This window comes from Chelonia mydas, chromosome 1, assembly GCF_015237465.2.
Source record: "Chelonia mydas isolate rCheMyd1 chromosome 1, rCheMyd1.pri.v2, whole genome shotgun sequence".
NCBI classification, from domain to species: domain Eukaryota; kingdom Metazoa; phylum Chordata; order Testudines; family Cheloniidae; genus Chelonia; species Chelonia mydas.
Genome location: NC_057849.1, coordinates 98,763,046 through 98,790,438, shown reverse-complemented (window position 1 = coordinate 98,790,438; position 27,393 = coordinate 98,763,046). Strand labels below are relative to the sequence as shown.

At 38.7% G+C, this 27,393-nt stretch overlaps 1 protein-coding gene across 8 annotated transcripts in view; it reads right to left on the bottom strand.

Moving 5' to 3' along the window:
• Positions 1–27,393, bottom strand: part of PCCA (propionyl-CoA carboxylase subunit alpha) — a 391,797-nt gene that overhangs the window by 269,355 nt on the left and 95,049 nt on the right. For all 8 annotated transcript variants that reach the window (XM_037896419.2, XM_043535149.1, XM_037896417.2 and 5 more), the window contains 2 exons: positions 9,139–9,270; positions 315–351 (listed from right to left, as the gene is read on the bottom strand). In XM_037896419.2, the coding sequence (XP_037752347.1) occupies positions 315–351; positions 9,139–9,270 (169 nt within the window). The remainder of the gene's footprint in view (positions 1–314; positions 352–9,138; positions 9,271–27,393) is intronic.

Here is a 27,393-nt window from a genome sequence, read left to right as displayed (position 1 = left end):
TGCCTAACACCTTATGCAAAAAGGATATCATATTTAATTTCATGAATACTTTAAAATAAATTCCTTTTTAAATTAACCAGTGATCACTGTGTCTTGTATCCTGTCTGCAACTCATTCATGTACTCAGTCTTTAAAGCTCAGTTTGTAAAGCTAAAATGTGATGATTTAAGAGATAGGGCATTAAGGCAATGGGGAACTTAAAAACCATTAAAACATTATTTGTTCTATAGGGATTACTTATTACACATTCAATTTAGTCAACCATGTCTGCTGAGAGGCACACAAATCCCACCATAGCTAATTTAAGAACTTACCAATTTCCCTTGCAATTCTGACAGCTTCATCTGCATCCTGTAAAAGCAGGAAATGAGACCTAACATTAATCCCATCAGCCATTGCACTATGTCCTTAGGGCAGTCATATATTGCACTACTGTCTCCTCTGATTCATTTAATGTTTGATTTTACAACCTTCTGACCCTTTTCAGTCAGAGGAATGTAAAATTAATACCATAAGTGGAATGTAAATTCTACCTCATCATTATTATACTGAGAAACTCAAAGCAGCAAGCAATCAGCTGACAGGAAGCACTCCCAGAATCTCAAAATGATTTTCTGCAGTTCAAGGAATTTAAATGGTAGAATTTAGAAGTTTACAATCAATAATGGATCATAAATCAGATCATTAAAGCTTGTCCATTGCCAGCTTGTTTCTGTCCTCAGTTGTTTATGTGTCATGTTTTTCCAGATGCTGTCAGCAGGGGGAGTTGATTCTCTATTGTTTGGACAAGATTCAGATTCAGAATGAATCTTACAGAACTTCTTTAAGAACTAAATCTTGCAGTCCTTATTCAGGCAAAATTCACATCAACTTCAGTTTTGCAGTTTTTAGCCTCAAGACAGATGCTTTAATGTAACTTGTTAGGGTTTTGAACTGTGGTCTGAAATGCATAAATTCAAATAATGGTTTCCATGATCAAAAACAGTTTGCAAGATACTATTAATTAGCAAAGTTCTTTTGTTGTCACCATCTATATTGCATCAGCTGACTCATACTATGGAAAGGAAAGTATCAGGGGGTAACCGTGTTAGTCTGTATCCACAACATGGAGTGGGGGGGGGGGGGCGAGGGGGGCAAGGAAAGGAAAAGTGTAATGGAGTGTGGGTGAGAGGGAAGCCAGGGGAAGTAAAATGATTCTCCCAAGGTACTTTCAGCACAGGTTCACTTGTAACAGCCAAAGTTTCTATCTCATTCAGTAGTTAAATTTCACATCCCTTCACCCACAAAATATATTTCCATCATGATACTGTAAAAAGAAAAATGTTTATATGATCATGGCATGGGTTAAATCTGAAAATTCCATCCAAATTTGCTAATATTTATACTATTCTGTGACATATATTAAAAGATTTGAATGGAAGGCAGTAATGTCTGGAAACCACCAGCTGCTAAGTGCGTCTGAAGCTTAAGGGGTTGACTTATTAACATTAAAATGAAATTCAATATTTTTAAAGCTTTCAAGGCAATTCGTTTTAAAAGCACCCAGGTCAGATTTTTTTTTAAATACATACAAAATGTTCATACCTGGTTCATTTATGCCCAATAATAAAACAAAATCCTCTTTAAAAGTCTTCAGTACCTAGTAACAACCCCATGAAGAATAAGGAGGCTGGCAGGGGAAGTTGTCAGAAAATTTAATTTCCTTTCATTAGCTAGTCTGCTCCACAAATCGGTGCTTGTTAAGTTCAAAGCAGTCCTGAAAGCTACATCAGTTTTAAGTCTTTTTACTCCAAGCAGTCACATCTGTTAATGAGATTTTTCCAAATAACAATTGTTTTTAAGTCAGAGATAAATCTACAAAATAAAATCAAGGTTTACTGTTTTATTACACCTTGCTGCTTTCCATGACCCTGCACTCTCCAAATTTTAGCTTAAAGGGATAAAAATGCATGAAAAGGGTCATTTAAGAATGTTAGTGGTTTCCACACATTGAGTTTGAAGGTTCTTTGTTCCTGCCTGTGACAGTTATGCGAGAATACTTCCCCTTAATAGCCTCTCTGTCAGGAAGTGTTAAACCTGCCAAATGCAGACAATTAGAGCCTCTTGAACAAAATGCAGGAAGAGTGATGACTGATGAAGAGCCACGATTATAGTCAAGAAGGAAACTTTTACATTTCTTTTCTCTTGCAAATTCAGTCATATATTTGCAAAATAGAATTGGAAGAGGGGGAAGCAAATAGGATAAATTTTTTCACTTAGTTACCTGCAAACAAGTGGCTAATGTATATTGCAAGTTCAGAGAAAAACAAGCAGCAAATCACTGGAAGACAACTTTTCAGAGCCATGATTGTTTTATATATACAGTCAACAATTTTAAAGAATAAATAGTGCAATATGAGGAGCATAGCATTAATTGCCTCAAACCATTTTATCCTGAAAAACAGCGAGGGGAACAGATTTAAGAAGTCTACCAACAAGGATATCACTTATTTACACTATTTTAACATCAATTTAGTTAACAGTTCTAATGTATTAAATTGAAAGAACTTCACAATAGCAATTCAACGCATATTCAAATTTTTTAGCTTTCGAAGTCTGCTTTAGAAACAGAAGATATTGTTTGTTTGTTTTAGAATTCTAAAAAGAGAGAGGAGATGGAAACTGTTTGGAAAAATGCATAAACAACTAGCATAATCCAGTCTCTAGCAACTGCCTTTTGATCTCTTTCCCTGAAACAGTAAATTTTAATACAGTGCATTTTATTTGAGCATTACATAAATATGGCAAGTGTCCAAGTTCTAATAAAAATTTAAGGCAGTTATTTTTAGATTATTGGTGCTGAGTAGTTCTGACAGACACTGCATAGTTGCCATGGGAAAAAAAATCAGTATCACAAATAAGGTATTACCCAATGCATAAGATCATGTGTGGAAAATATACAAAGAAAACATGAGTATTAAAAAAATATTTTAAAATATTTTAATGAATTTCATCTTTTGCAAAGGTTTCATTGGTGTACTGTTGTTTCCTGTAAATACACATAAGCTACACTAGTTTTTGTTTAAAACAGATTAATTATTAAAAAACTATACAATTCTAGCATATTATTTTATGTTATTACATTTTTTACTAGTTTGGACAATTAATAAAAAAAGTGATATAAAAGTCACGTTAACGATTATGTTTTTACTAATGGCTGAGTTCACCATGGTTAAGTTAAAGGGGCATTAAAAAGTCATTTTTGTTAAATTAAATAGAAATTTCTTACGTGTTCATTTGGTTTAAATTCTTCTTTCCCAGGTACCAGCAAATGGAGACAGGAAAAAAGTAGAACTACTGTGATGAAGTGGATTGACTAGCTGAACTAGTTGAGAGACTTTGGGAGCTATACAATTTTTATTACTTAGGAATAACTACATCGTATTTTTCAGGGACGGCGATGTTTGGTGGTGTAGAGGAACTTGGAAAATCTAAACTAATAGGTAAGCAGTTACTAATGTCCAATATTTATTTTGCGAGAGGTTTAGGGGGCATTTTAACATCACTACCCAGCTCAAAAACATACTGAAATGGCTATGTAGGGAAAAAACAAAACAAACCAAAAAATCTTCACCCCACTGAAATCTATGTCAAAACTCCCATTGATTTCAGAGGGGAGAGGATTTCATCTACAGATATTAACCTACTGGACCCATACTCAGCATTGCGGCACTTGCTGTACAAGTAAACTGGACACTATCCAGCAATAAAAACTTTTCTCCACTATCTTCCCCACTCCCACCTTTCACTACAGCCTCTTTCCTCCTCCCCACTACCCAGTTTCTCCCTCACATTTCTTTAACCTGTAAAATCTTGCCTTCTGTCACTTTCCCCACTGCGAGAAACCCACATACACTTCTTTATCACCACTCAGTTTGGTCATTGCTCACCTTGATTATTATTGTAACCTTTTTCTTTAGCCTCTCTGCTTCTCACCTCTCCCATTTAATGCCATGTGTTCACTACAGAGACTATACCAGCAAAGCTACAGCACCACAGGATTCTTCTGGTAGCATAACTGCACTGGGGGTTAGGTCAGCATAGTTGTGTCGCTCAGTGGTGTGGGTTTTTCACGCTCCTGGAAGATGTAGCTATGTTGACCTAAATTTTAAGATGTAGACCAGGCCCCAATCTAACCAAAATACCTGCTGAAGTCCTCATGTTCTCAAACCGATGCCCCACAACCTTGAATCCCCCTACTGACTCCCTTTATCTTACTGTATCAGATTCAAGCTCCTCATCTTCTTGTATAAACCTGCTCTCACCCACAGCTGTGCTCTTATTTTCTCTTACTCCACAACTCACTTTCACTGCTTCTCCCAATACTCTATCTTCAATGATCCCTTCATCTCCCTCTTCCACTCTTGACTTCAAACCTTCATTTATGCTGATCACTCCCTTGGGAACAGGCTCCCATCTCTTGTATGCCAGGCACCCTCTTCTTCCATTTTTCAAAACTCTTCTTAAAGACGAATCCTTGAAAGAATCCTTTCTACTGTACAGTACTTTGTTCTTCTGGCCTATAACCTCTCCACAGCCTCTCCTACCTGAACTGTTGTGCTGTGTTTAGACCTTTATTTGTCTCATATCTTAAATCAGTGATTTTCAACCTTTTTTCGTTTGCAGGCCCCTAAAAAATTTCTAATGGCGGTGCGGATCCCTTTGGAAATCTTAGGCATAGTCTACAGACGCCCTTGGGTCCATGGGCCCCAGGTTGAAAACCGCTGTCTTAAATGATAAGCTATTTGAGGAAGGGGACATGTTCTACTCTAGATTTGTAAAGCACCCTGTACATTTCGCAGCACTGTTTAAATGACAATTAACAGACAGACAGCTCTTCACTCTGAGCAATGTAGTCTTCCTTAACGTAGTCTTGAACTAAACAAGACAGCGAAGCACTGTCTTTCTTATGCCTTTTTGTCCACCAAAAAACAACCCTCGTCTGTCTTTCTAACTTGTGAAGTGATCTTTACAGTATTATGCAAAGCTCTCTTCACACAAAGAGTGTGAAGGCATTTTTCTTTCCAAATGGAAAGAGGAAGTCATCTTGGTAAGTAAAAAGGAGAACAGGTTTAGGCACAAAGGGGAGTTAGGCATCCAACTCCCAATGACTTTCAGTGGAATTAGAGAACATAAAAGCCCTTTGTGTCTTTAAAAATCCCACTCCTCATGACTGCCTTGTCCTGATGAAGAGTCAGGTAGGGATTCAAACACAAAAGAGCCTGAAGGCTTTCCTGCTCACTGGCCAAGTGGATGGCCACTAGAAAGGCAGAAATGCAAAGTTAAAAACAAGTCTGAGACCCAAACACCATGCTTTTAGCTCCTCATCCCCTCCCTTGAATGCAGCTCCTGTGATAGTATCCACTGAGCTCCTCACTGCCTTGCCCCTCACTTCCTGGCTGAATTGGCAAATGGAATGCAGAGCTGTTCCTCACACTAGCTGATTGATCAAGAAATCTACCTACCAGGGACTAAACGCCCTGTAACACTTTGGGATCCAGGTGGATACCACAATAAACAGGTTCATATCTGTTGTGATTCCTTCCAATCAGGGGATTCAAGGGCAAGCAGAGGCAGATAGTCTCATCCTACTTTGGCTGATGGGGTTCTTCCCATGGGTCTAAGTATATAGTGTCTCAGGCTTTTCCAGTCAAGTCAACCTCTCTTCTGTTCAAGTCTTTATTTCATGTGGAAGCAGTGTTGTCTAATGAGCATATCTACAGGTTGTTTCTGATATCCAGGAATCTCACAAGGATCAAAAAGAAACAATTTTCCTTTCTCCCCAGAAGGTAGGAAATGTAACCTGATTAGTGAGTTTTGTTTTACGAGGATTTGGGGGGCAGGAGTGGCAGAAGTTTTGAGGGACACGCTCTTCATTTAAGTAGGTGCTGATCCCATCCAAACATTGAGGGCTGGGAGATGGCATTGTTTATATTTGGCATAAAGGTCACGTGCAGCTGCCTGTCATCCACATACTAATACAAACATCATATCACTAGTGATCCTCTTTCCATTCATTTTTTCGGGTTCTGGAAGTTTCTTAGCTAGTTTTCCAAAAAAACATTGCAACCACAGGCCTCAGGCATAACTACATATAGGCAGTTATTTTCCCCCATTAGTTTTATTAGTTGTGTCATTAGTGTTTACTAACCACTTATCCTGATTTTGTAGGCTTGATATTTTACAATAGAATAAAACAACCAGTACCGAAAAACATTAAGGCTGTGTCTACACTGTGCCGCTAAAATGAGCGTAGTGTAGCTGCTGTCTGTCGGCTCTCCTGCCAACAAGAAACTCCCACCCCCAATGAGCGGTGTTAGCCTTATCAGCAGGAGCGCTCTTCACACTTAGTGCTGTTCACACTGGTGCTTGTCATCGACAAAACATTCGTCTTTCGGGGGTGGGGGTTTCCAACACCTCTGAACGACACAAGTTTTGTCTTTCACTTGCCAGTGTAGACATAGCCAAACAAAACAACTGTATGATAATTTTTAATATTAAGTGTTCCATAAACATTTGATGGTTTCATGTGTAAAATAAAGGCTATTTATGAATATTCAACTCCATGGGTCCCACTCATCAGATTTTTTTCCAGTTGCAGTCCCTACTTGCCCTTAGGATTGTTAGAATGAGGGACAAGTTACCAGGAAGAGCAGAGTTCAGCTGGGTAACAGCTACACTGTTGCTAAGTCTTCCAAACCTTGTATGGAGCAGTTGCTGAAAGACAGGATATAGAATCCTGCAATGGATCCAAGATGACCTGTTACTGATGCAACATCTCAGCATTCCAAACAACATTAGCACTGCACCAGCAGAGAGCACACCAGTGTAGGTAGTGGCTTTATAAAGGTTTGATCCAAGGCAGTGTACTCTCATGGATGGTAATGCCATTGTAAAATGCCTGTGAACACCTATTTGAGAACACAAATGAGTCCTTCAGACATCGCAGGCCCCAGGCATTTCCATCACCAGCACTAGCAATGTTATTTTGCCTAGTGTATGCAGATCCACAGTGACTAGCATCCAGCGTCCAGTCATTATCTAGGTCACTCTCAGGCCAATTCAAAGAGGCAACCACATAGGAAAAAATGGTTTTGTAAAGCTGCCTCTCTGTGGGGAAAGCATAATGGAAGCAAAGCTACCTGTGTAAAACCCAGGCTGGCTTCTGTTGCTGCAGGAAAAGCTAGATTTAGGCTGTTTCTACACTGCCACTTTCAGAGCTAAAACTTTAGTCGTTCAGGGGTGTGAAAAAACACCTTGTGAAGTGACAAAAGTTTTAGCACTGAAAAGTGCCAGTATAGACAGTGCTTTATAGCCAGGAGCCGTGCTCCCAGAAATAAAGCTACCACCGCTCGTTCAGGCTGGGGGGTTGGGGGGGGTTTGTTGTTGGTTTGTTTTTAATCGCCAAGAGAGCTCTCCCCTGGCGATAAAGCGTGTCTACACTGCCCACATCACAGCACTGCCATGGCCATGCTGTAACATGGGCAGTGTAGACATACCCTTAGTGAAAACGCAGAACTTGGAGGTGAAGGACTACCTCTGCTCCCAGGTCCATAGGATATGTTCTTTCAATTTCTCCCCGCATCACGTCCTCTCTACCTCCCTCTCTCTCATTAATCTCTCTGTCACTCATTCCTTCCAGCAAAAAACCCCAGAAGGGTTTAATCCTGGTTAACTGACATGATGCTGAACACTATGTGTCTTGGTCTGTGCAGATCACTAAGTGTTTGTCTACAGGGGGAAAAGCCCAGAATAGCTAGTACTGTATAGCTATCAGTGAGTATTCCATACCATCTCCTTGTGTGGACACACTTATTTTGTGCAAATAATACTTTTGTGCAGTTTAGCTTAATCCATTTTGGATGAGGATTAACACCACAAAAAGGCACTCTTGCACTTTAAATTCCCTCCCTAGATATTTTGCACTAAATTCCCCATGTAAACAAGCCCTAAATCATGGTCAGCATTGTGTCAAGAAATTCATTTGTTCACAATCATCTTCAAAATACAACAATATTTCATAATGTACACAAGCCTTATGAGGACCAGGTCAATGCCAAGTGTCAAGATTATAAACTTCAGCTGTTTTTGGCTTCCGCTAAATTAAAAAAATATTGATCAAAATTTTTTTTAAATGGGAAATATATTTTCCCCCTTTTCCCATAACAAAAACAGATGAAGGGATATTTGCTCACAATTACCCCAAAAATTCAACTTGAAGACCAACCATGAGAAATTTCACCCCAAAAGGTGAAAGTTTCAACAAGTTTTCAGCAGGTGCAAACAATTTTGTATTATAACCCCGTTATGTAGCCTATTCACAGACACACACAAAAGGAGAAAAATAGAAGACCAACATCACAATATGTCAAAGGAGAGATGAAATCAAAACATTTTCCGTTTCACTGTACGAGACACAGAAACACAGCTATGGGAAATAGTGTAAGAATTCCTGCTAAAAGCAAGGAAGAAACACTGCTTATAAGTCTGGAAGAAAAGAAAGAGCTTTTTTATAGAACCAGTCTCATAATATAAGGTAGTTTACAACTGACTTAGTACTGGGGAGAAATACAAAATACACATGGTGTATCAAACGCCACTGCGAAACCTGTGCTGCCCACAAATACTTAACATATTAACTTTGGCAACACTTTACCTAGGTCATGCCAATAAAGTTAATACAACTGGGGGAAAATGAAGGAAGAAAAACACACATCAAGGTATATATGCATACACGCACGCACGCACACAACCACCAACCTACATCTGGTGTATTAAACTCATATTCCCCGGTCTTAACTATCTCAAATGTAATTTAAAACGTGAGATGTTTTGAGGAACCACACCTCATATGCCGTCCATGGCATACTGCTTAATATTTGACAATTCATTCTATTCTTCCAATAGCTCTTCCTCTTCAGAAGCATTTTTGCCATTGAAAATATCAGGACAATGACATTTTTCAGTTGGATCTTCTATTGAAGTTGGAATATTGAATTTATAATTGCATCCTATATCACACCTCTGAAGAGAGTGGTACTTTTATTTAAACAATGTCAGAGCCCATAGACGAGAGACAGCAGTTAAACAGTTTCTCACCTTGACCACTCCATCAAAGCCAGGGATTGTGTTGACCTTTGCATTCTTGGCTAATAATTTGCTTTCAATCTTGTCTCCCATAGCTTGAATAGCATGTGTGTCAGGTCCAATAAAGGTGACACCTTCTGATGCCTGTGGAGACAATGAAGGTTTAAATTAAAAACAAAACAAAACAAAAAAAAACATCCTTAAGCAGGAGTTCATTATGGGTTTACACAAGAAAAATCTAAATTTCTTAATGAAACTTTATTTGGAAAATAATATATTTATGAAGAAACATAACTAAAAGGGAACAAGCACTTGAGCTGGTACATTAAAAATGTATATGGACTTGTTAAACATGCATACACACAGATTCAAAGCCCCTATAATCTGTGTCTGTATAAATCAAAGCCAGGCCAAAGAAAACAGCAGAAAGTCAAAGTATTCCAGCTTGAAAATTAGAAATATCCCTTGAGTGAGAGGAGTCCAGTTAACCAATGATCGAAATAGCCAAAAGTGACTTATAAAGATTGCTTACTAAAGTATAATACAGTTCGGGATTTCATTATGCATTCTTTAAACCAAAGCCTTATCCAACATCAAAATGAAAGTCTTTTATTCAACATTTTAAAAAACTTTGAAGACTGAACTTAAAAAAATATTGAAAATACTGCAATATGGAAAATATAATATTTGCATGCATCCTTCAGACAAGTGAAATCTTACAAATGTGGTTTTCCACATTCAGCTGGACGTAGGGTGGCATAAAAATTAATTCATGCTACTAGTATTAAAGTATGATTTTTTCTCATTTATCCCCTATGATGCTAGCCAACAAAATTGGGTTTTCTTAAGTGAAAAATGTACCTTTCATAACAGTTTCTTAGCATCCTCTACTAAGGGATAATATTATGCAGTTCCACCGGCAATTCCATTATAATCACCTTTGGTGAAAGTAACTACTTTACACTATGTTTGTGCGCATACACAGAAAAGGAAGAAGCTTTGTACACAAAAATTAGAGCCAGAACAATTACATTATTAAGATATTTAAAATTTTATATAGGGATCAAAGGAGGATTAAGGTTAACCATCAAAAGAGTAGTCATGCCAGACTGTATGGCTTTTCCCATTGGCTTGATTTAAAAGAGAAGAGCCTCTCTCTATTTGAATAATCAGTTAAGCAGCAAAAGTTAACCACCACAACTGAAAGTGTTGAGGAAGGACAGCTTACTGAATATCAATATTTTCCACAGTTGCCATTTAACACTGATACTATTCTGAAGTTCAGAATTTGTGCTTTAAAGTTTGTGGAATGACCCAGATCGGCCACCATCAACACTGCCACAGTAATGAATAATCATTATAAGGAATAATCAAATGCTTATTAATATTTTTAAAGCAAATATTTGTACTTATACCAGTTTGTAAAGGCTGTTGGACATCTGTATACTTGGATACTCTGTGAGGTGTGTTGAACCACATGTGCCCTATAATAAATGTTTAAGGTATAAACATATACACATGTGCGTATTATTATAATCTTGACCAACGCCCATCTCATTGACCACCAACTAAGTATAAAGGCCTCCTCATGTCACCCACAGGTTATCAAAGTACAACTCTACACCCCAAGCCTCAGTCATGGTGCCAGGCCTAACATTCCCAGGTCCACTATAGGGGACTAAAAACAATTGGAAAATAAAATCTCTCCAGACTAAGTGCAGACTAACGGACAGATGGGGTGTGAATATATAGATGGAAAAGTAAGGTGGCCACATAACAGTGTTTAGCCCACTGGGCCATCTTCAGTCCAAGCATTATGCTTTTCCGGGATGATGGGTAAACATCCTCCCCGTAAAAAGACAAAAAAAATGGGAAAATTTAGTAGGAAGAGAGCCTAAGACATAACCCCTTGTATCAGAGGCCAGGTATGAGGCAGGACCTACTCACAGAATCTGGCAAGAACAGGGCTGATATTGCAGAAAAATAATAAGTGCTAGTCACAGAGTACTCATGCAAACACATCCAGATATCAAGTGGTACCAGAACATCCCAATATCAAGGATGGTACAAAAACATTCCCCAAGGATAACAGAAACACAATGACCCCTCCTAAAAAATAAGGTTGGGATGACAGTACGTAATAAAGATGTTTTGATCAAACCAACATGTACAAGGTGATGGATAACTAGCCATGTCATGGGGCAGTAACTTACTATGTTATAGGAGCAGTACTAACTTGTTTGTATCAGAGGGAGTATTTCTGTCTGGCCTAGGGAGGAACGGAAAGTCCCACCATTCACCGAGCTGGTCCATTGTTGAGGGCATACATGTATTAGTGATCTGGTAGAGGCTGAGGGATAATAGTACTTTGCTTCATCGACAATAAACCTGGGCTGGTGCCTTCGTGCCTTAACGGATTTTGTGGTCACTGAGTGATTCACTCGAGGTCTGCCATGCCAGCTCTCTGCTTAGGGCTAGGGCAGCACACAGAGAGCACACACACATAGAGCCAAACATCTATCAACATCTAACTACAAAGTTAAAGTTAATTTTATGTGTGGGGTGTATGGGCACGTTGGGTTGCCACCTATTTATCTTATCCTTTCAAGACAATGTAATCATTTATTATTATTACGGCTGACGTCACAGTAGCTATGTCTTCACATTTTATTGATGTGTCAATAAAGAACAAACTATTGATATAAACACCAAAATATGAAAAATGCAATGTCACGATGTTGCAAAATAATAATCAGTGTGCATTATTTGTTATAAAATGGTCTCTTTGGGCTTGCTTAGAATGCAGAGATGGTAAAATGTTCTCACTGAAATGAAATAGAGTTGATCTTAGGGATGAGCACCAGGAAGAAAGGGGGTGTTCTGAACATCTACCACTTTGTTCAGAAAAAAAATTCAGATATAGTCTGAATTGAGGGCCACTAAAAAGGCTATTTTAAGAGAGTCAAGTAATGGATAATGCTAAGGGGCCTGCTGGAGTTGTTATAGAATGGTTTAATGAGAACCTGCAACATTAAATTGAGATTTGGTTTCAGAAGTCAGTTTAGGGCTTAAGCCTTTAAATAGATTTAAGGAAATAGACAATATGAACGTAAACAGAAAAAAACAACCCTGTTTTCTGTTCTTTCTGCTCCTTTTGCCTCCCCCCACCGATGGGGGTGGGGGGAAGGCAAATGGAGCAGCTACCCTGGGCCCTTTAAATTGCTGCTGGAGCCCCGAGCAGCATGGGCCAGGCAGCGCTGATGGGCTGGCTAAGGGACACTGACTCCAAGCCCCGCTCCTTCCGCCCAAGGCCCCACCCCTTCCAGGGGCCAGAGCCAGCCCCCATACCAGTAAGTGTTGAATGTTACTTTCACCCCTGGGAAGGTGGGAGGGGATGAGGAAGAGGAAAAAAGCTAAAAAGAGAAGGAGCAGAAAAAGTGATGAAGAAAGGAATTTCACCTAGAAATTACTCTGAAACCTGTCACCTAGAAGTGTAGAGAAAAGCATTACGGACTCAGTTCTACAAGGAGCTGAGCATTGTGACCCCAATTCAGCAAAGTATTTAAGCACGTAAGTAGTCACACTGACTTGGGACAAATCACAGGCTTAAAGTTAAGCTCATGCGTAAATGTTTACTGGATCTGAGCCAGAGTTTAGCAGCTCAGAGGATCAAGCTCTGAATACTTCTCCATAAGAAGACATCATGAACTGGATCCTATGGCCAGGCCACTTCTCACTGTGCTGCACAGAGTCCACAGTTACAACAAATAAAACTTCTGTGCTGCCTTTTTGTCCTCTAATGCAAGCAGGGCTACCAAGGAAGAATAGATTCTAGATGAGTCCACTTTAGAACTTCCAGAATAAACCTACGTTCTACACTTGCAGGAGACATGACAGACTCACAACATTCCTACATGTTGAGTTCAAGAAAGTTAAAGTACCTGCATAAATAAAGAAATAAAAAACCCTGGGTTTAAAAAAAAACAAACAAATTATCTTCAAATGTAGAGTTTAAAACTTGTGCTTTCTAAAAATAAGAGGGGAACAATCTCCCTTTCGACGCATGCATCAACTCACTGTCCTGTGCATCTGACAACTCCAAATCTTTGTCCTCCCATAAAACTACTCTAAAAATCTCAACAGAAGACAGAAAAGCACCACCTGTTTTTCATCCCCCTAGTCTAGCTACAGTGGGTCACTTCCCCATCTAGTTCTTTCCCACTGCCTAAATTATTCACTATAAAGTGTGTCAAGATCACACAAAATGTGGGACTCTGCACATTGTGCTCTGCAACACACCTATGAAACTGCAAAAAATTCAACAAATACCCAAACTAAGTTGCCAAAAAGCAGACCAAATCCTTTTCAGCTGATATGTCAAACTCCTGTTATACTAAATATCAAGAACAGCTTCCAACTTTTCTCTTTCCCACATACGTATTAAAAAATACATTCAAAACTTGAAGACTTATTGAACACCAACGCTTGCCACGTTTCCACTTTGCATTTACACTGTTACATTCAGGTCTCACCATAAATTCAGCATAACATGCATCTGCATTTTGTTCAGAAATATAATGGTCATGTACCCAATGATAAGGTTTTGTCAGTTGTTTCCTGTATACCCAAAAGCAAACTACAACAAGAGGAATTTTTGTGGTTCTACTTTTGTAAAGAGCAAATTTATAATTAGGGCTGTCAAGCGATTAAAAAAAATTAATTGCGATTAATTTCACAATTAAAAAAATTAACCGCAATTAATTGCACTGTTAAACAATAATAGAATACCATTTATTTAAATATTTTTGGAGGTTTTCTACATTTTCAAATATATTGGTTTCAATTACAACACAGAATACAAAGTGTACAGTGCTCACTTTATTTTTTATTACAAATATTTGCACTGTAAAAAACAAAAGAAATAGTATTTTCAATTCACCTAATATAAGTAATGTAGTGCAAACTCTTTATCATGAAAGTTGAACTTACAAATGTTGAATTATGTACAAAAAAATAACTGCATTCAAAAATAAAACAAAGTCCACTCAGTCCTACTTCAGCCAATTGCTCAGACAAACAAGTTTGGTTACATTTGCAGGCGATAATGCAGACCGCTTCTTCTTTACAATGTCACCCAAAAGTGAGAACAGACGTTTGCATGGCACTGCTGTAACCGGCGTTGCAAGATATTTACATGCGAGATGCGCTAAAGATGCATATGTCCCTTCATGCTTCAACCCCCATTCCAGAGGACATGCATCCATGCTGATGACGGTTTCTGCTCGATAACGATCCAACGCAGAGCAGACCGATGCATGTTCATTTTCATCATCTGAGTCAGAAGCCACCACCAGAAGCGCTGGATTTTCTTTTTTGGTGGTTCGGGTTCTGAAGTTTCCACGTCTGAGTGTTGCGCTTTTAAGACTTCTGAAAGCATGCTCCACACCTCGTCCCTCTCAGATTTTGGATGGCACTTCAGATTCTTAAACCTTGGGTCGAGAGCTGTAGCTATTTCTAGAAATCTTACATTGGTACCTTCTTTGCATTTTGCCAAATCTGCAGTGAAAGTGTTCTTAAATCAAACAACATGTGCTGGGTCATCATCTGAGACTGCTATAACATGAAAAATTTGGCAGAACGTGGGTAAAGCAGAGCAGGGGACATACAATTCTCCCTCCAACAAGTTCAGTCACAAATTTAATTAATGCACTATTTTTTTAACGAACATCATCAGCATGGAAGCATGTCCTCCGGAATGGTGGCTGAAGCATGAAGGGGTACACGAATGTTTAGCATATCTGGCACGTAAATACCTTGCGATCCCGGCTACAAAAGTGCCTTGCGAACGCCTGTTCTCACTTTTGGGTGACGTCGTAAATAAGAAAAAGGCAGCAGTATCTCCCATAAATGTAAACAAACTTGTTTGTCTTAGCGATTGGCTGAACAAGAAGTAGGACTGAGTGGACTTGTAGGCTCTAAAGTTTTACATTGTTTTGTTTGAGAGTGCAGTTATGTAATAAAAAAATCAACATTTGTAAGTTACACTTCCACAATAGAGATTGCACTATAGTACTTGTATGACATGAATTGAAAAATACTATTTCTTTTATCATTTTTACAGTGCAAATATTTGTAATCAAAAATAATATGAAGTGAGCACTGTACACTTTGTATTCTGTGTTGTAACAGAAATCAATATATTTGAAAATGTAGAAAAACATCCAAAAAATTTAATAAATTTCAATTGGTATTCTATTATTTAACAGTGCGATTAATCGCAGTTAACTCACGCGATTAACTCAAAAAAATTAACTGCGATTAAAAAAATTAATCAACAGCCCTATTTATAATATATTCCACAGCCATCAAGTTAATCTTTTTTCTGTGTCACTAGAAATCTAAAGCCTGTTGCCATTATCCCTCTATGATGATACAATCATGCTTTCTGAGGAGAGTCATAGTAGGCTCCTTCGTTCTGTATTTAATTATGGTTCCTTACAATTATGAACAGCTAAAAAAATTGATGGTGAACAGAAAATAAAAGAAAATAAAATTAGTTTATTATGAAATCTAACATACCTACAGGATTAGAAACAAGCCATTTCTCCATTGCCATCTACATAGGCATATATGATCCTGAATGCAGAAGAAGTGGTCAAGTCATGATGAGTGGGTTGTGGGAGGCAGGATTTGAAGAATCCACTTTAAGGGTATGCCTACACTGCAATAAAAAACCCATAGCACTGAGTCTCAAAACCCGAGTCAACTGATTCAGGCTGAAGGGCTAAAAAATTGCAGTGAAGACATTCAGGCTTGGTTTGGACTCCAGGATCTGAAATCCACCCTCCTCAGCTAACCCATACCAGCCACAGGTCTTTTATTGCAGTGTAGACGTGCCCAGAGAATCCACCTGAACACCATGTGGCTCCTTATGTTACATGTGGTCTCCCAGAATCCTACTATGAAGGGGAATATGGGAGCAGTCTCTGGCCAGGTAGAGCATGCATGAGGCAGGGTCAAGTGATCCACAACTATGCAAATCTACCAGCCATTTGGTTTACAGGAGGAAGTTCTGCAGCCCTGAAGTTCAGTAATTGTTGTAAAAGAGGTAAAGGAGATTTCTGCAGAAGACCATAAAGAGATCTGTAGAAGAGACTCCTGCCCCATATCAAGTTATCCCATGACAATTTTTTATTTTTGTACCTTGCATTATGCATGTTATTGTTTACTGACTCTCTCACATAGATGTAAGTGCTGTATATGTAAGAGTAAATCTTAAAAAGGTTTTTTTTTTTTAAATAAAGTTATTGAAAAAAGAAGGAACTCTACTTTAAATCAAATGAAACTAGGGGTAAGAAATTTGCTTCAGACTGTTCTTAAAACTGAGTTTATAGAAACCTTAAAGGCACTTTTACAACTATGAGCATAAGGGGAAAAAATGTGGCCATGATAGGATACCCATTTAAAATCCTGAAACCCTTGAAATATGTTGGATAGTATTTAATCTACTTGAAATTCATCCAACTAGGAGGCTTAAATTTATGTTTTTGCTTTATTAAAACATGAACTAACAAGATTTATTTGTATACTCCTCTGTAGAACACCACCACCAGACTGAGAACTGCTATGAATTTAAGCCCACTCTTCACTCCAAGTAATAGTCTAACATATACATAGTAATGGCAATATAAATGTCATCAGACAGCCAACTAGCCAGAAATAAATTTTGCTGCAAATTAATCATTTTATTGGAGATGGTGAATTTTTGTCCTATAATACCAGTAAAACAACATACATAATCTAGCGTACTGGATATTTAATATATTTCTGTCCATATGACAAGCACAAGCCTCCTATGGACAGGATACAAAAATAGGACTACCTCAAGTTGAACCAAACATTTGACACTCTTCCCCTCTCTGTAATGGGCTGCAAAGAAAGTATGGGCACAGTGTTTACACTATATTTAAATACACTTCCACGAGAACTAATATAAAAAGGGGGGTGGGGGGGATTAAACTGTTCCAGAATTTTGTTTAGATAGATTCATGCTTAAATAAAGTTTAAACATGGTTTCCAAGCACTGTTTCTGGCCCAGTATGGACTGGACTCAAGACTGCATTATAGGACTCTAGTTCCACTACCCCTGCAACTAGAAAAGGAGTACTTGTGACACCTTAGAGACTAACCAATTTATTTGAGCATAAGCTTTCGTGAGCTACAGCTCACTTCATCGGATGCCACAAGTACTCCTTTTCTTTTTGCGAATACAGACTAACACGGCTGTTACTCTGTACCCCTGCAACTGCTTGTCTCAGAAGAAAGGTATGTAACCTCTTGGGTAGGGGTCAAGGAGCAGCCATAATACGTCTAGTCAGCATCACCTAAGGCACAAACTACTAAATGAAAAGTAATATTAGAAACTAACGTTTATTTAAAAGTTTCCTAAAATATGAATTTCTATACTCATAACATGGTAATTAGAATGGCACAATAAAGAATATTAATCTTATCAGGGCACATATATTCCAAAATCATACTATTGTACAGTATGAACTAATTTTCACATTTATTAACCATTACACAGGAATTTCATAGTATATCCAATAAATTGTATTTTCTTTATTTTGAAGAAAATTCTTTATTGGAAGAAATTTCCAATTTCTAGAAATGCAATAATAAGAACACTAAAATATCATTAACAGGCAAGTACAACAGTAGAAAAACAAAACTGAAGAAACGTTCTCTGCACTCTCAAAAAGCTAATCATCTTCATGAAAAAGTATTCAAATTCAAAATTTTGCTTTGGATTTTACTATGAAGGCCAAATCTAATTTAATAAAACACCAAATCAAAGCTTAAGAAAAATCTAAGTAATCATCTTTTTATTATTATAACTGTACATTTCTCAAGAACCCAAATGCAGCACTGGACCATATAAGTAGTCAGAAAGCACATTATAACAAAGAAAATCTACTATAAAATATAAGTGTACAGTAACTTACATGACATACAAATATTAATGATCAATTCTGCTTCTATCTAGAGAATACTTTTTTTTAAAAGTGAGGATCCCAGAAAGGATACAAAGTTAACTTTAACATTATGTACCACAACAGAACTAAGTATTTAACTTTTCATAAGTAATGAACACCCAGAAAATTTAGGTAGAAACAGATGAAACATGTAAGAGTTTTCCCTAGATGTTTTCCATATTGTTTTCTTCAGTTCATGGCACTGAAACCAGCCTTGGTTTTTTACATGATAAAAGAAATCTGTGGAACTAATCCTAGAAACCTCTTTCTGTTTTCTTGCATAACACCTCCAGGCGACAGTAAAGACAAAATGCTTCATTTGCATCCTTAAACATTAGAAACTGTGAAGGAGCCTTTTCAACTGCAAATGTTATTGCATCTACATTTCCAGAAGAGAAAAAAGGTTAAACAGCCTACTCAGGTTTATGTTAACTCATCTCTTTTTAGCACTATGATCAGCACAAAGAGCAGAGAATGCAGAGGCTTAACAGCCCAACCTCTTTCTTCATTACGTTCAATTAGATTCTGGAAATGGATATAGCTGCTGATTACATGACGATAAAGAGAAGAAATCAGGTATGCACAAAGGAAATGGCAAACACTAACAAGTGTAATCTCAATCTTCTCAATCTTCCAGCCTTGTAGGGACCATTTTCATTTTTAGTGTAAGAGAAAAAAGGTCTATCAGTTCTCTTCACTGCAAGCCCATCTGTGGTAAAGGATTTTGCCAGAGGCAAAAGAAGCATCTACCTCACCATTAGTACAAGTCGTTGGGTTTGCGGCGGGGGGGGGGGGGGGGGTGTTGGGGGTTTTGTTTTGTTTTTTAATATGTTCACAAGATGCAAGTGTTGTATAAAATGTTCTGAAAGCGTCAGCAAGATAGAAAAAGCCTTCACTTACCTGATGTACCATGGAACACCATTCCCACCAATTATACAGTGAATATGGATCCCTTTTAGATACACCAATTATTAAGCAACTTACCTTTTCTCCAGGATATAAACAGCCACATAAGATTTGTTCTTCAACAGGCATTTCCCCTGTCCACCAAAAAAAGTTTGGGTTGGGTTGGTTTTTTTAGGATTCATCTAATATACCAATCATTTCTCTTTTCCAAAAGAAGCACTACTTCAAAGACGATACTATCTGCAGTAGAGAAAGTTACCAGTTCTTTATTTTCCAGGCTGTTTGGCCTTCAGTCTGGAAGCAATAACTGCACTTGGCACAGAACACTCAAGTAGATGTTTAATACAAAATATACATTACACTAAATGAAAAACAGGCACTGATGGTGGAGAGGAGGGGGTGTTCCTTTGGCTAAACTAGTATCTCATGTTACTAAGGAACTGGGCTCACTTCTTACTATATTTTACATTTCATATATTACCAAGCTAAAAGTTAATATTCAAAGACAACTTTACAAACCTGTATTTTATAATTCAAAATACATATGTGCATATGACATATCTAAATACCCTACAACCATACCTTTGTCCATTCAATTCCACAGGTGTACTGAAGCCTTTCAAATAAATACAAGAATGAAACTTTCTTCTCTGAAATATTTGCAACAGTTCTCAATTCTGCAAAAGATTATGTTTGTGCTTAACTTATATGGCTATAACAAAATAATGCAAACACAAATGGAGCTCAATAAATAACGATAATCAATAATACAAATAATTATAAAATCTTAATAGTGTGTATTATTGTAGTGCCTAGCAGCCCCAGTCATGAACCAGAACCACGCTGCGCAAGGTGCTGTACAAACAGAAAAAGACAGTCTCTGCCCAAAAATCTTAAAATCTCAGCCTTGTAGTCACAGGATTTTTTAAACTGCAATAATCCCATAAGAGTGCATCAGAACTTGGAGGGAATGCCTCTTAAGTCAAATAATAAATCAATAATGTTTAATATTTTACCAATACTTTTTTCCCCAGAGATCTCGCAGTGGTTACAAAGCTGAATAAGCATCAATATACCTATATTGCAAATTGAGAACCTGAGTCAGAGAGAGCACAAATGACTTGTAAGTCTGTTGCAGAACTGGGTGCTGGAAGTAGTGGTACTGGTGATTCAGTAAGTGGCATTGTCTCAATAAATCAGTAATGAGCTAGTGTCACAGCAGGGTGCTTGGAACATCATGATGCTGGGAGGTCCCAGTTTTCAAATGGCATAAAACTGAGGTGGTCATTAAATATCCAGTAGCACTTTTCATAAGAATAAAGGCTGTAAGCCCATTGTCCTGACTAAATTCCAACTTGGGTAATTACATTCTTCCTACCTAAAGGCCCCTATTTTTTCAATTGGGCATACTATTCTTCTTCATTTCCTGCCCTTAAATGAAGAGTACACTGTTGCTATGCTCTGTCAAACTCAAGCTGCATATGATCATTGATCTAGAGGCACTCCATTGGTAGGTGAAGTCATCCTAAAATATATCAGTTGATGGTTGTGAAGCGTTTTAAGATCTTCCAACACGTATACAAATGCAACTATAAAACACATGGAATACAGACATCTAAATATACATCATATATTACAGTATATACAACACTGCACACAGTATATATTACACTGTCATACAATACAGCAGTTTTGGTAGATCATCCTTTTACAAATAGAGGGAATTTGAGATCCTAGAAAACTAACAGTGTAGTCAAATAAACCAACTTAATGAAAGTTTATTTTAAAATTCGTTTACTACAAAAAAAAGCAACCCTTAAACTTGTGCACACACAACTTAGACAAAACTGTTAACTTATTATCTGATAACGGAAGATAAACTCTCTCTTACAGCTAGTACCAACAAGCTCACTGAGAAGTAGGAAACATGTAGTCCGCCGTGCTATTACCTTGGGTATTTAATAATGATACAACGCTCCCTCCAATTGCTCAGTTCTGTCTTCAACTGTTCTAAATTATGTGAGGTAAGTTATTACAGGGGTTTTTCGCCTCCTGAATACTGTGTTTTTAAAAAAACAAAAACAAAAAAAAACACCCACACATTTGTGTCCAAACCCTACTTGAGAGAAGCGTTATTGTTGCTGATTTCAACATCTCTGGATATGAAGGCCTGTGTACGTGACCCTGATTTTCTACCAAATCCTGTTCACCTTAGTCATGCAACTTACTTATACACTCTTGGATGAGTAAAGCAAGCAAGAATTTGGCCCTTTATCTTCTATTTAAAAATAAAAAAGAACCTAGATTATAAAATCAATTACATGAATTTGTATTTTTCACCAATATTACTATCTAAATTTTAACTCTAAATTGCATTTTGGGGCCAGTACTAAACTCTGCCTCTTCTAATCAGTGCCTCAGCTAATTTAAGGAAGTTGTTTATTTCAAACCTATTGAACAAAATATATGATGGGGTGGAAGTTCCTGACAGAACAAGTCTGAATAATATATGTATTGGTGCATGGTGCTGTAAAGTTTACTGACACCAGCTATGAAAAGATCTGTAAAACTCACATTTGGTTCCATTCCCTTGCTGGTTCTAAATTGGGAAGGGAAAATTTCATAGAAATTAAAATTGTCCAGGACTGAAACATGTAAAGCGATGTGGCAACCAGCATGAATATAGGAAATGCCCAGCATTCAGGCAAATACATAGTAACAGTAATAAACCCAACCATTATGCTAAAATATGCAGAGAAAACAGGAAAGTGTATGTATTAAGTGCAGTAACGGATTCTTTAACGAAGAGGAAGAGCTGTTCTTAAGCACAATAATGGAGGAGGCTGAAAACTCAAAAGATTGGCTAATTAAAATGTGCGCAAATGGCACTTAAGTGGCATACAAGGTAAGACACTGGGGCACACAAATATAGTAAACTGAAACAGAGAGATGTAAGGAGCACATAAAAGTTGAAGAGTCAAAACTATCTGTGAAAGAGTATAATGGAGGAAAAATTCCAGTGTTGGGAGAATGCACACGAACATTTAAATACAAGGGGAAAATGATACAAGAGCTTGTGGTGGTACACAGAAGTAAGCAACCAGTCTTGGGCCGACACATGCGTGAGGCTCTTTGTCTCATTAAGAGTATGTATGAGACAGACAGACAATCAAAGAATCAAAAAGTATTAACAACATCATATACAGATGTATTCACAGGAAACAAAGTGCCTCCCAGTAACATACAAGACATAGTTATGAGGAGATGCATAATCTGCAGTAACTCTCTATGAAAAGTTCCACAAGCCTTAAGAAAGAGGCTGGAAAAAGAGCTGCAAAATGACAGCAAATGGTATCATTCACCAAATACAGAAACAAAACAGATTGGGTTTACTCCTGAGTAACTGTAGAGAAAAAGGAGGGGGACTACAGCTATGTATGAACCCTAAGGAATTGAACAAAAACATAAAAAGAGAACAATTCCACTTGCCCACAAGAAGTGAAATACTGTCTGAGTTGGTAGGAGCCAAATTTTTCAGCTAATTGGATGCAGGATTTCGGCAGATCCCCTGGGACACTGAGGACTTCAAGATCTGCAGTTTCAAAACACCGTTTGGTAGATACCACTACCTAAAACTGCCTTTCAGAATATGTTTGGCTCCAAAAGTATTTCACTGTAAAATAAGCTGGCTGCTAGAGGATCTAGCAGGCATTAAAGTATACATTGATGACCTAATTTGGGGCAGCACTGCCACTGAACATCAGGAACAACTGAGAAGAGTACTGCAAATTGCAAGAGCTAATAACTTTAAACTGAGTAAGACCAAATGTTAATTTCAAATAATAGACATAACATTCTTGGAAGAGATTCCTCAAAGGGAATCTTGCCTGTTAAATCAATTATTTGAGCAACAGTGAACATGCTGAGACCAGAAGATAAAAAGGAAATATAAAGTTTGCTAAGCATGTTGAATTATGTCCGCAAATTCATATCTAACTATGCAGCTCACACAACACACCTAAGACTCACCATCACAAAGGCACTGAATGGGCATGCATGCCCGAGCATGAAAGAGTTCAAAAATTTTAACATTCAGACATCAACTCCAGAGCTGAAATTTTTTGACCCACTGAAAGCCACAGATGCTTCAACAGGGCTGGGAGCAGTACTATTAGTGTCATGGAACAGACTGGTTGCCAACCTTGTATACCTCTAGAGCTAGGACAGATAAAGAGAAGATGTATGCACAAACTGAAAACTGAAAAGAGATGAGTTCTGGCATATGGAGGTACAACTTTTCATGACTCTCTCTCTAGTGGTAGCTTCAAAGAAGAAGCTGATCACAAACAACTGATTGCAATACAGTAGAACCTCAACGTTACAAATTCCTTGGGAATGAAGGTTGTTCGTAACTCTGAACAAAACATTATGGTTGTTCTTTCAAAAGTTTACAACTGAACATTGACTTAATACAGCTTTGAAATTTTACTATGCAGAAAAAAATGCTGCTTTCCCTTTTTTTTTAGTAGTTTACATTTAACACAGTACTGTACTGCATTTGTTGTTTTTTGGGGGCAGGGGAGGAAAGGGAGGGGGGCTTCATCTCATCTCTGCGGCTGCCTCATAGTGACTTCTGGATCCAAATGAGGTGTGTGGTTGACTGGTCAGTTCAAAACTCTGGTGTTTGTAACTCTGAGGTTCTACTGTACACAGAAATGGACCTAGAGAAACACCACCAAAGACACAGCAACTATTTTTGAAAATACAGAAGTATAATATGACCCTGGAGTTCCAGCCTGGATGCCATTTAGCAAGAGTATATGCTCCATCTCACAATACACAGTCTGATTATCTGGAACAACCAATGAACAGATATGTGAACATGGTAAGTGACGTGTTGTACCTACAGGCATATGGGATGAACTGGTGACAAACAGCTAAGGTTGAAATGTTGCAGTGATACAAGCAATAAGTAAAGGAAGGATGGGGGAGGAGGGGAGAACGGCGACTTTCTACCTGCCTATTCGTACTATAAAAAGGAGCTTTCAGTTTTCTCGGGTGTGCTTTTGAAGAGGACACAGATCGTGGTTCCATAGTGATGAGAAGGAAAATATTGGAATAAATATATGATGGGCACCTGTGAATGACTAAATCAAAAAGGAGAGCTAGAGAAGGTGTGTTCTGGCCATAAATTAACAGTGACATAGAAGAAAGCAAGTGTGGAACACATCAGAAGTACAGATATTAACAGCAGAAAGAACCAATGACAATGCACAAACAAGTTGCAATTCGTTGGGAAGACATCATCATCTGGTTATAATGAGCTACTTAACCAATTTCCCAGAGGTAGTCCTGCTAGAAAACACCACAACAGCAACAGCTGGCAGGCACATTAAATCTGTATTTGCACGTCATGGAACTCCAAGAACAATAACAACAGACCACAATTCAAGAAGATGGAATTCCTGAGTTAAAATGCACAACTTTCATTCTGAGACATCTAGTGCCAGATATCCTCAAGCCAATGGATTAGCTGAACGTGGAAAATGTATAATGAATTTGCTCAGAAAAAGCAACAGATGCAAGAGACTATCCATATTTAGCAGTACTCATCTATAGAGCCACACCACTGCAAGGTAGAAAGTCACCTGCTGAATTCACCTGCAATAGACATATAATACTCTATTACAAAATATGGGACTGCAAGCATGCAGATGGGTGTGGCTCTCCCTTGCTGTCATCTCTGAGGGAGGCCACACCCCTTTGCTACACCCGCTCCTAAAACAGGCTAAGTAAATGGGGAAATTAACAGTCTCCAGCCCCAAACCATAGGCAGGGTAAGGCTGTGAATACCTCAGGGGCACAGGCCTTCAGCCAGGGCAGGACACCACACAGTTGAAGACTTTAACCCTTAGGCAGGGTAGCCACAAATGTTCAGGGGGCCCAGGCCCTCATCCAGGGCAGGGGCCCCAGCAAACAGTCTATAGGGCGCCAGCAGGGGTTGAGCACCCAGCAAGCAGTCTATAGGGCGCAGTAGGGGCTGCCTGCGGAGCGCAGGCCTCCTGACCTAAGGGGGGGGGGGGGGGAGAAGAATACTGCCAACCCAGGGGTGGGGTGACAGGGGGGGACACGGGCCGCCCAACTCCACCACATCCCAGCCCAGGGCTCTAACAGCAGCAGAGTGGTCTGCCACTGGGTTAGCAGAGAATCCACCCGCAACACGCTGACTCTGGTCTACTCGTAAGATATTACCACCACAGCTTTAACTTTGCCCCATAGCCTCCAACCCTCTACCCCCACATATTAACCTGCTTACCACAATATATTTCGGGGTGGCCAAACTGGGGTTCACAAGCCACATGCGACGCTTTTACCACTCAAGTGCAGCTTACAGAGTCCCCCTCTCCCACACACACCCCCATTCTCCACCTACCAGACTGGTGGAGAAAGGGGGTGGGGGGGAGCTTGGGACCTCTGCCTTACAGCAGGGTGGTGGGGTACGGGCTTCTGCCCAGCAGGGAGGGGTGTCTTGGGGCTGCATACCTGCTGGGGCTCTCAAACTTCTGAAGATTGTCATATGTGGCTTGGAGGGCCAGTAAGTTTGGCCACCCCTGATACATTCCTTGTTCTCACCTACATATTCACCTTCTACGCCTTCTGAAAAGCACTTGGGTGGCAATTTTCCTGAGGAGAACCTGGCTTCACTCTCACGAGTGGTGGCCCTCTTTACTGAGGTGGACTAAGACCTCAGTCCTGCAAACTCTTACTCATGTGCTTAATTTACAGCACGTGAATAGTCCTACTGAAATCAGACTACTCACACGCCTAAAGTTATGCATAGGGTTAAATAGTTGCAAGATCAGGTCCTGAGCATCCATCTACATAAGCTGCAGAGAAATGGTGGCCATCCTAAATGAGGCCAGCCATTTTGAAGGAGGACATTTCTTTTTAAGATTCTCTGCAGGAAAAAAACATTTAGCTAGCCTCAGCAGACAAGTTTTCAGCCATGGAAAATAGCAGGAAATAATTTTTATTTTTTTTTAAACTGAAAAAGTGTGTTATGTCAAGACGTTCTTAGATGGGGGTGCGAGTGAAGTACAGTATTCTGGAGGAAAGATATAGGTGGGGGGTTTTAAGCTAACAGAGTACGAAAACAGTGAGACTCACCAGAATAAGTTTCTTAAAGGGTCCATTAATTAAACTAACATTTACTGAATCCTCAGAAAATTCAATCTTTATTCATGGATTAGGGGTTGTAAAATTTGGAGAGAGGCTGTATTCTTCTGAACAGTACTCCGTTCTTAAAGATGCGGGCATCATGCACCTTCCCCAACCAGAGCACGTTGATAACAGTGAAGTGTGTCTCCACTGAGCCACCAACACTTGAATAACCACAGAAAAATCATTGAAGAATCGTGTGTTCTGTATTTGCAACATTCATGAGAACAGTGCAGAGCTATGGGCTCCAGGCTTCTGTCAGAGATAGACACTGAAAAGTGCCAAATGGGTTTGTGAGATTTTTTTTTTTTTCAAAATAGTGTGGAAATTATGGGATGGAGAAAGCTGCATGCTAGAAACTTGACCCCTATATCTCAGAGATCCATGAGTCAGTCATTTCTATCCCACAACACTTGCAAAAAGTTCTCAAAAGGAATTGTGCTAGACAGCAATGCCTGGCACACAGATTTCTACCCATGGTGCACAGCACTGTGCATTGACACAAGCACTTGTGGGGAATATGTGCAGGACAATGCAAGCAGCCAAGAACATACATGCACAAGCAATATGCAAATTTCAGAAGCTGTACGTTGATGTAGTTTACGCTGACCAAAGTTTATACTTTACACACAGCCGCAGAAAGTCTGTGACAGCTGAGGACAGAATCCGGCTCTCCTGGGCCCCAGACCAATACATTAAAGCACCAACCCTTTCTCTTCTTGTAAGTATCTGCCTTATTCATTGTCCACTAGGTACACAACATGACACAGGGGTTGTGAAGAACAAACAGTATGTGATTTAACAATAGCAGTAGTAGTACTGAAGAAAAAGTTATAATGCAATATGCACAAAGGGCTGAATTAAGATTTCATAGGCAACCTTAATTCTGACATTTCCTTTTGATTGCTTGATTTTGCAAGCCTCATATTCTTTTAGTGTAGTGGTTTTTAATGTAGTTCCTTTAGTTTTTTTTTGTTTTTAGTTTGTTTTTTGTTTTGTTTTTTGTTTTTTTAAACTGCAAACAGAAATTCCATTAGAATCACAGAGCTACCACAGAGGTCAGCAGCAGGTTTGGAATCCAACATACCTTTATAACCACAGCGCAGAC